The sequence below is a fragment of the Xenopus laevis genome, chromosome 3S (assembly GCF_017654675.1).
Source record: "Xenopus laevis strain J_2021 chromosome 3S, Xenopus_laevis_v10.1, whole genome shotgun sequence".
NCBI classification, from domain to species: Eukaryota; Metazoa; Chordata; class Amphibia; order Anura; family Pipidae; genus Xenopus; species Xenopus laevis.
The window spans coordinates 102,270,031-102,280,698 of NC_054376.1; the positions used below are offsets into that span (position 1 = coordinate 102,270,031).

General features: G+C 33.2%; 1 protein-coding gene across 1 annotated transcript; it reads right to left on the reverse strand.

Moving 5' to 3' along the window:
• Positions 1–279: 279 nt before the first annotated feature.
• LOC121402209 lies at positions 280–7,582 on the reverse strand. The gene is made up of 11 exons (XM_041588701.1): positions 7,456–7,582; positions 7,034–7,092; positions 6,617–6,679; positions 5,706–5,762; positions 5,379–5,429; positions 3,295–3,360; positions 2,175–2,225; positions 1,883–1,915; positions 1,168–1,200; positions 648–674; positions 280–436 (listed from the first exon to the last, which is right to left on the reverse strand). Exons 1-10 carry the CDS (start codon positions 7,502–7,504, stop codon positions 666–668), a joined length of 471 nt encoding a protein of 156 aa, XP_041444635.1. The 5' UTR covers positions 7,505–7,582; the 3' UTR covers positions 280–436; positions 648–665.
• Positions 7,583–10,668: the final 3,086 nt, after the last annotated feature.

Sequence of the window (10,668 nt, forward strand, 5' to 3'; positions counted from 1 at the left end):
TTGGTTCTACGGAAATGTACTCTAATTATATGAGACCGTATGTCTAATTTCTTCTCCCTTTTAAATATTGGGAGCAGGTCCCATACATCTCTTAACATTATCTTATTGTAACTGTGCATCTATTCTGATGAAATGTTTGTCTGTGTATTGTATTTTATTTGTACCCTTTTACTCTGTAAAGTGCTGCAGGGAATCACCAAAATATATAAACATTAAAAATAAATAATATTTTTCTTATAGTACAATATTTATAACAACTAATAATATACATAGCACAGACATTTTTTTGCAGATGCTGTTTATTTGTCATTTTAAGACAATTACATTTTACAAGCAGTTATTATGCAGTATGCAGCATTAGGTAGCTGGCTACACTAGACATGAAAAGAAATCAGGTGACCCATTAGCAGAATAGCCATGTTTACCACTTGTAACCCTGTAAATAAAAGAAAATAAAAAGAAAAGAAAGGGAAATGATTTAGTTTTCTACCTACTAAAATGATCCACTTTATTACGGTCTCTATTGTGTGCATTTTCTAGCCATGGTTAAAAGGTTTTTTTAACCAGAGTAATACTATCAAAAGTATATTTTAAATATAGGACATACCAGAAATAAATCTAAGAAAGCATTATTTAGGTCTGCTTACATTGAGAATTCTGGAGAGTTAAAAGCCCTAAAAAAATAACAAAATCAATTATGATCAAACATTTTGCACTAGGAAAATGAGTGGTATGTAAGAAACAAACAAGTATTACAATCTGGAACATAATATACATTTTAAATTTTTCACAGTTTTCATTTTTTATTAATCAAAATGCAAATCTTTCTATTTTTGATAAGGTTTAAGGCAAAATGTTACATATAGGATTCCTTGGAAAGTTCTCAGTTAAGTTGAGTTTTCAGAAACATTACAGCATGTACAACATATGCTTTATGTGTGTGTGCGCCCACTTAGGAATAACAGGTTTGTGCATGTATATTTTTGTTTGGACAATTAAGAATGTTGATATTAACTGTATCTTCTCTCATGAATTCAAATTTTTCTTGTAAAATTGACAGCACTTCACTCACAGCTGGATAGACACTGCACTGTCAATGCCCTCTTATTATAGTGTAGCATAAACTTATCTTTGTCATGTAACAAGCAAGGAATAATGTATTCTTACCAACAACCCAGTTAGACTGGGAAGGCTTATTCCCTGTAAAGATATTAAAAAAGTACATTTGTAAGGAATAGTGTTCAAGGTTCTAAATTAAATTCAGAGGATATTGCCAGGAGAATATCTCCATGAGAGGAGATAATTTTCAGTTAGCACCGTAACATGATCACTCAACATTTATCAGGACAATATTATTATCTCTAGGTAGATTTGCTATGCATAATAAAATATGGAAACATTTGTAAATAGAGATTTAGGTCAATAAACATGCTACAATGCAAATATTTGCATGCCTTACTTGTTATAGGGAAATAGATTGAAAACACTGCAGGTGTGCCTTTATGTAAGAGCAGAATCTGCTCTATATATATTTACTGTGCATTCTTCTTTACTGGGGCACAGCATCCTCCACTGGTTCTAAAAATGTAGCTGGGAAAAGCTACAAAAAGGTACAAAAATCTCTAATGTCCTAATGTATGCATACATTTTTTTTTTCAATTTTTTTAGAAATGTTTTTCCTTCCTATTTCATGTTATATTTTGTTGTCTTTATTTTAAAAAAAATAAACTTGGTAAATGGTAATATATTGTGTGATGTATGACAAAAAACAAATATAACAAAAAACCAATGACAAACAAGAAAATGCTAAAAAAAAGTTGATTTTGGACTTCGACATTCGAAGATGATCGAATAGCATTGAACAAAAACAGTGAGCACTTACCAATATATCTGACACACTTCCCAGAGGTTGTTTCTAATAAAAGTAATAAAATGAATTGCATTGTTATGTATTATTTACACAACTGCTAAAATTGGCTGCAAAATTCTCTCTCTCCCATATATATATATATATATATATATATATATATATATATATATATATATATATATATATATTTTGGTATTATAATAGTTAAATCCAAATAAATGATAACAATAACTGGGTTATATTTTAGTGTTATATAAATAAAAGATAATAACAATATCCTGGTCAGGTTTCAAATTGTTCTTACCGTCAAGTCACATACTGTGTTCAAAACTGTGCCAAGAACTTGAAGAAAATCCTAATAAACATACAAAAAGTTAGTTTAACACAAGTGTTTCTTTTCATACTTTTTTGCAGTTAATTTCCATAGGAAATATCAATATACATTCTAACACTGTATATTGGTCAAAATAATATAATTTGTATGTGACTAAGCACCATTTTAGCAGAGTGCAACCAGTTCTGTCCATATTTACCAGAATGTCTAGTAGTTTACTCTACATGGTTAGATTTTGAGTAGCTGAACTTTTCAGTACTGGACAAGAAATAAGTCCAACGTGTCCTAATGCTACTGCATCCCTAGTTATTATAATATTGTGAAAATTTGCAGAACTGGTCCAAATCAAATTCATAAGCTACAAAGCTATTCGCTTAAACGGGTCATAAAAAGCAAAGAGATCGTGTATACATGTGTGTTCATAAGTCTTAACATTTTTGTATCATAATTAGTAGAAGGAAGAACAAAGACAGACATCTTAACAAGCCATTAGAATTAATATATTAGAATTAGGGTATTTATATTTTACCAGGAACAATCTTGACCTAACTCTCACCTATGAATTTGGCTTATTTACTAATAATTCAGTTTGAAAATATCAGATTGACAAAAACTTTTCAAGTTTACAAACAAAGCAATTGAAGTTTCAAGTCAAATTGTACAACTTTATAGAATTACTATTGTCAAGTTTTCAACAAAAACAAGCATAAAACTCCAAAATTCGTGAAGGTTAAAAACATATTCAAATGGTTAAAGGGACAGCTACTGCACCATTGACTTTTACATGAATTCAACAGGTATTTTCAGGTTCAGACCAGACTAGCAGTTTTAGGGTATAATAAATCTCTAAAAATGTTGTTTTTTTCTCTACAAATTAAAGTTTTTTCAATAAAAATCTCAACAAACAACAACCAAGTTTTTAAAGAATCCCATTGATATCTCAATGGTCAGATTATAAAAACAGAATATTCTTTTGCTATACTATATACATATAAATGAAAATGAAATGCAAAGGGGAGTTTTATGTATTCCTGCTGATACTTTGTTGTGTGTACTGATTTTAAAGCAAGCAAAGTGAAAAAATATTTACCACAGCTTCAAGGAGCTTCTGCGCAACATCACTAGCAACATCGCCAACTTTATCAGTAGTAGTTTCCTAGTAGAGAAAACACCTCATGTCATATTACAGATAGGGATGGGTGAATTGGACATGTTTTGCTTCTCCATGCACTAGGGACGGGCACATTTTATTCACCTTGTTCTGCCGCAGAAATGATGGCCATAGACTTGTATGGCAATCAAAAATAAAAAGAAGCACGCCAAAATCTTTTGCCGTGGATCGAAATATTTTTGACGCCCATTAAAGTGGGCGTCGGTGACACATCACCGGCGGTGATGGGTTTTTTTTTGGCAAAACAAATGGGTCAAATTCACCCAAGCCTACACGCAACATTTTTTTCTCCCATTGGAGTCTATGGGCTTCATTTCCACTGCTCATCCTCATTACAGACAACTCCATTTATACAAGCTCTATTACTCCTCCAACATAATGTCAACAATGCTATTGAAGTTTAGTTTTCAAAATATCGTAAAGGGCTCGCTTTTGACACAGTCATAATTCTAATGAGTTAACCCTTTTACAATATGTTTTTTCTTATCAGGGTTACCTTTACTTTGTACACAAATAAGAAGAGAGCCTTTTCATGTGGATCCACTTCCTGTTTCTACATACAAAATCTGAAACCCCTGCAACACACTGAGAGGTCTACATTGAGTCATTTAATGCTTAATGCAATTGAAAAGAGATGGAATGCTTCTGATGCAGTTAGCTTAACTACAATATTGCACAATAGAACTCTATATTTATTTTGTAAAATGCTTGACCATGCGTGATTAAACAGCCATATAACTTCTCACTATTTCTCTCTTATACTGTAGCAGCTGCCATATTACTTTAAAAGTTTTATGATTTTCTAAAAATCATCACATTCTAAGGAGGGAGATGACTACAATATCCTTCCTTCCTTGAGGAAGAAGAGGTCTGGAAAGACCACTCTCCTTCTTGCCATGCTCTCCTCATTGTGTTCATTGGGCTTGTAATTCCACTACCTATTCCCCACTTACCCTCCCACTGACTCTTCTCACCATAGCTTAATTATTGTAAATAACTGCCAAGATATTTGTGAACACAGGATAAATGTACATTGTTATATTATATATATATATATATATATATATATATATATATTACTTTGGCGTGACATCCCTTCCCTGCATAAGCAAGGTCTCTCCTCCTGCCTTATGTTGCTTGCCCAGTATGGAGCAGTGAGGATGTAGAGGAGAATGCTGTACAAACTTGTCTGGCATTTTATATGTGGATTTATTCCTAATTGCCCTGACTCTTAATAGATACACAGTATGGCATTTGCAAGTATTTGGTTAACAGTTTCATGGGAGTTTGGGGTATATTCTTCCACTGTACAGAGCACTGGCAAGGCCCCATCTAGAAAATTATGTACAGCTTTGGTCACTAGAGTTGGAGAAGATATGCTTAAGCGGTGATATAATAATTATGTTTAAATATATAAGGGGATTGTATAATAATCTCTCTAATGCTTTATTTACCAGTAGGTCCTTCTAGCTGACACATGGGCACCCATTCTGATTAGAAGAAAGGAGATTCCATCTAAATATTTAGAAGGTTGATCCATAATATAGCTTTAAGAAGGATGGATGGCAAGTAAAGGAATACAAGGTTATGAAAGATAACTCAAAATACAGGTTGATCCAGGGACTAGTCCAATTGCGATCTCAGAATAAGCAAGGAATCTTTCCCCCTCTGAGACAAATTGGAGAGGCTTGAGAAGTGTGGAACTAGGGGTTGGCAGAAGAGGCAGCTGCCTAGGGTGCAACAATTAGGGGGTGCTGGGCAGCTACCCTTTCTGCCTAACCTTAAAATAGACTCAGCTGCAATGGGGGAAGTGGGGGTGAGCTGCCAGCTGGGGTGCACTCCGGCCAGGCCCACTTCTGTTTTGCCTTTCTCTGAATAAACTAGCAGTTAGGCAGGTTATATATAGACTGAAAAAGTTGAACCTGATGGATGTATATCTTTTTTTTTTCAACCTAATTTACTATGTTTGAATATTTTTCAAGAGAAGCATAAAGATACATTACCAGAACATCTTTTGTTCCCAAAATTTGATCAAGAGAACAGCCTGCAGTTTGCTATAAAAATGTAAAAAAAAAAAAAAAAGGATATTACAAGAAACAGTGGACTAATATCAAATTGAAATTGCAAACAAATGTGGATTTGGACAGTTATTATCAAAATAGGCATTTTTGCTAAGTACAACCCTTATAATTAGTTGATGGACAAAGTTTTGCTGAAAATTTGCAAAAAGACAAAACATTTGGTAAATGCATTAAGGTTACTAGACAATTTAAGCAATCTAAATTAGGAATCACACAGACAAGACAGAATGTTATAAAAACTTTAATTACCAGTAACGTATCAAGTTCTTTTAGAAATTGTCTGTACAGGGCCTCATTGTTTTCATCCTACAAAAAGAATACAAAAAAAATGTCACAGACCTATTTCTGTATTTGTTTGCACCATGACTAACTAGAGTCACATTGGGGTTGGAAGAGTATTCTAATCAATAGATCACAAAATGTGTGTTTATGGGGGAGCCACAGGTCTCTACAATCCATAAATGGAGCATATAGACACGCACATCTGTTTTATTGAATATCCATGAGAATAACTTATTTGTGTAAATCACTTCATTTGGAGTAAAATGTTATAAAAGTAACTTTATGGGATTTATTTACTAAGCCCCGAATGCACTAATCAAGAAAAATTTGTGATGTTTTTTTTATATATATATATATAAAATTGGGCTTTTTAAAAATCACTGATTTTTCGGAATTTATTAAACCCCGAGGCTGGAAAACTCCGAATCTGAAATTCTGGCATCTCAGTCCTGTTGAGGTAGCATATAAGTCAATGGGAGAAGTCCCAATGATTTTATTGATGTGTGCTTGGTCTCGTGCCATACCTCAGAGTTTTTACCGCAAAGCAAATTTTCGGGAAAATGTAATAATAAATAAGCATTAAAAACCTGAGCGGCTTAGATCGGAGTTTGTAGCACCCAATATTGGGATAACTTTGAACCTTGATAAATAACCCCCTATATGTTTAAAAATATGTCTATTTGGGAAGTTTTCAATTCAGTGATAGATGTTTTTCCTTCCCAGGTATTCTTCATGGCACATTAGTACAATATTCAGATAGATTGTATGTGTTTTCATTTATGTGTGCATTTTTGTTTTGCATGGTATGAAAATCACAAAGTGAACTTTAAGTACACTTAATTGAAAAAGAACATCTTTCTCTTTACATTATTGCATACCTTTCCTTGTTTGTAAAGACATAACAATCTCTGGAGCTCTTTTATAAGGTCCGGGGTGTTTTTCTGAAAAAAAATAAACGTTATTAAATTGTATTGATCTGAGTTCAAAGAAACATTTTCAAATCTTGAAAGGCAATTATTCAAAAATATGAAATTGCATGTGCTAGAATTACATCATCTAGTCTTCTAGTTTATGTTATTGTAACAATTGGAAAAGCAAAACATATCTAAATAAGGCTATCACACAGTAGTTAGAGTACTGCCTTTTTGTCAGAGATTTACAAAACGATTTTACTGTTAAAACATCAAAAACCTTTTGACAAAGGAAAATGACTTCTAAAGGATTTCTAAAACAGATTAAATTGGAAGAAGAGAATATTGCAAGTTTCTTAAGTAGAGTAAAAATGAATTACCTACCACCAGTAGTGTTTTTAGGCAGCTCACCAGGTCAGTATTTAAAAGAGCAGTTGAAGAATCTTTATCATAGGAAGAATATTTTTAAAAGAAGGAATACAATAAAATTATTATGAAGTTGAAGTGTAAAAGATAAACTAAGAATATACAAAAAAGTATCTCTGAAACACTATTGCATGTCTGTTAGTTGAGACTTCACAAGCCAATTCAATATTTACTGGCACAAAAGTAATATCTCAACTGAGCTTTAAAACATAGGTTGAATATTCTTAGAACAATTTGAATTTACATAAACAGAATCATTAAAAATGTAGATAGATTTGAAAAGAAATCATTATAAAATTGTCATACCTTTGTAATCCCTTTTCAAAGTCTATTTATAACATTTAGTAGATAAAGTAAATAAAAAAAAATATATATCTTACCAAAGCAACTGCTTAGAGCCACTAAAAGAAAAACTGCTGCTATCTTCATGGTGCCTTAGTTTGGCTATTGAGTCTCCAAATAGTGTATTCAAGGGGTATCTGAAGTTGTGAGTGTATAATTCTGAGAAGCATGATATTTATACTGTAGAAATGTGTTTAAGAGACTTTAAGATGATGGTTCTGTCTTTGTAGCAATGCCAAATCATTAACTTTCTTCTATTTACATTCTTGCTATTTACAATTCCCAAAGCAAACAATCTTTGATGACTTAAAAATATAAAAATAATATTTTCATCCTTTCATCTTATAAAAAAATTGAAACAAATTTGAATTCTATAGGAAGTTGCAGAATGTAGAGAATAGACTGTAGTGTTCTATGCTCTAATATTCACTGTCAATATGCTGTACTTCTTCATAATTTTCTTCTCACACAGAAAATGCTACAAAAGTTTGTGTAATATTTCAACCTTACCATTGTACTCACTATAGCATTTGGAGGCGAATTTATCAAAAATGTACTTTTAGAATTTGTGTTTTTTAATATGAAAAACTCTCCAAACTCGAATGTTTGCTTACATATAAAAACCTAAAATCTTGGAAACTCATCATGTAAAAACAACTACAGTAGCAACATCATATTCTACTCACAATGTCAACGAGTCTGCCTAATTTGAGAATTTTTTTTTTTAAAGAAAAAAACTCAGACGTCTATTACTGACTATTCAACTAAACTCAATGTTAGGAAGGCTATTAATATCTTCAAATGGGTCACTGGACCTCTGACATTGACTTCTACATGAACTTGGCAGGTTTTAGGTTGCATACTTTTGAATTCAAGTTGTATAATAAATCTTGACTAGTCCTAACTCAAATTTGTGAGTTTTGAACAAAAATAAAACTTGAAAATTCAAATTCACAGTTTGAACCGTAATATATCTGCCCCTTTATCTATAAATACCATATATTACCAGAAACAATATATTTTACCTTCAGTCTGCTTGTGATTCCATTACTCAATACTGCTTTACTCTGACAGTTTCAGGACTCTTCTTGTTTTATTTTCATTCTCTTGAACTCTATTGTACATAGCATCATTAATTAACAAAGTCTCCAATCCTTCAAATGTTTGTTAAAAACAAGCATAAGTACCTTTTCTCACACTTCTTATCTTTAATGCTAAAAATATATCTAGTGTAAGACACAACAAACTGGTAACTTATACCCAATATTAAATTCAACACATAGTTGATTAAGGGACCCTGCAATTAAAGCCTGTCCTTTCCATTTTCTCTTTTTTCATCTTTGAATAGCTGCCCCATGGGTACACAGAAGCTTGTTTTTATAAACTATAGTAGCATTTCTAAAGCAAACACACTAGTTGTACCACTGCAGTGCAATCAGTATATTCTATTTTCATTACTTTAACATGTTGGTGTTACTGTTCAGATTCCTGCTGTGCATTGTGTTTCCTGATGGTCATACCATCTACTGGGTGTCTTTGCAAAGTGGTTAGATATTTTTCATGCTGCTGTTAGCGTTTTCAAAATGAAATTTGAAACAAATTAAGGACCAGTAACAGAAACATAACTGATAACTGAAGTTGATATTTGTCTACAGGAGTTTATAAATCATATAAAGTGGGATTTTAAAGTTGTGTTTGGAATAATACCAAAGTGAATAAAGCTCACAAGCCTTATAATTAGTGATGGGCGAATTTGCGCCGTTTCGCTTCGCAGAAAAATTCGCGAATTTCGCGCAAAATCCGCGAAACGGCGAAAAATTCGCGAAACGGCGCCGGCGTCTCGTTTTTGACGCTGGCGCCCGTTTTTGACGCCGGCGTCCGTTTTTTGAAAAAAAATTTTTGACGCCGGCGAATTTTTTCAGCGAATTTTCGCGGGAGTTTCGCGAATTTATTCGCTGGCGGCGAATCGCGCAAATTCGCCGCGAATTCGCGCCTGGCGAATAAATTCGCCCATCACTACTTATAATAGCTTTTATTTCCATACACACAAGCATTAGGAATTTCCATACCCAAATGCATTGGGAACACTGCACATTCAATTCCAAATCAAGACATGAAGACAAACAACAAATTTGTGTTATTTATTTACAGAAAGTGAAGAAAATGGAATATTAGGCTGATCAAAAACAATGTCGGCATTCTTCTTTACACACTCAAACATTCACTATATAAACTGAAAAATGTTTCCAGATTTTGCTTTCCTTTTAATCACAGAACTAATATGCAGTTTTATAACCACTGTTTCTGAGAATTGCTGCTCATCTGTGTTGCATGAAATTGACTTCTGCCACCTGTTACATTCCACAACACTTCTGCATTTCTTGGTTTTGCCTCAAAAACAAGTTTTATACTGAATTAAGCTCTGAGGATTGGGCTGGTCACCATAACGTCAATCTTGTTGGTATTAAACCAAGATGTTGCTCATTTACTGGTATAATTAGTGTTGTCTTGTTGAAACACCAATTTCAAGGGCATTTTCACTTTGGCATAAGGCAACATGACCTTTTCAAGTATATTGATGTATTGAAACTGATCCATGATCCCTGGTATGCAATACAGTATATAGGCCCAACACCACAGTATGATAAACATCTCCATTTCATGATGCTTTTGCCACCATGCTTCACTGTCTTCACAGTGTACTGTGCCTTGAATTCAGTGTTTTGGGCAAACTGTCTGTGGCCCATAGACCCAAAAGAAACAATCTTGTTACGCTATTTCTCTTTAGGCCAGCCAATGTGTTCTTTGCTAAATTGTAACCTCTTCAGCAATTTTTGTTCAACAAAGGGACTTTGCTAGGTCTTCTTGTCGATAGCTTGGCTTCACATAGGTGTCTTCTAATTGTAACAGTACTCACAGGTAACTTTAGACCTTATTTGATCTTCCTGGAGCTGATCATTGGCTGAGTCTTTGCCATTTTTGGCTATACTTCTATCCATTCAATTGGTGGTTTTACATTTTCTTCCACATCTTTCAAGTTTTGGTTGCCATTTCAAAACAGTTGAGATCATTTTAGCTCAGCAGTCTATCATTTTCTCTTCACTTCTTTATATGTTTTGCCCTCTTTAATTAACTTTTTAATCAAAGTACGCTGTTCTTCTGAACAATGTCTGGAACAACCCATTTTCAGAGAGAAATGCACTATAACCAGTATGTACAATATTTGCTTTCCTTCCTTAAATAAGGGCTGT

Coding starts and splice junctions, on each gene's coding strand:
- LOC121402209 (XM_041588701.1), bottom strand. CDS start 7,504: ATGAAGATAGCAGCAGTTTTTCTTTTAGTGGCTCTAAGCAGTTGCTTT. Junction 5,763..6,616: donor GTCTTTACAAACAAGGAAAG/GTATGCAATAAT, acceptor TTCTTTTTGTAG/GATGAAAACAATGAGGCCCT. Junction 1,916..2,174: donor ACACAGTATGTGACTTGACG/GTAAGAACAATT, acceptor TACTTTTATTAG/AAACAACCTCTGGGAAGTGT.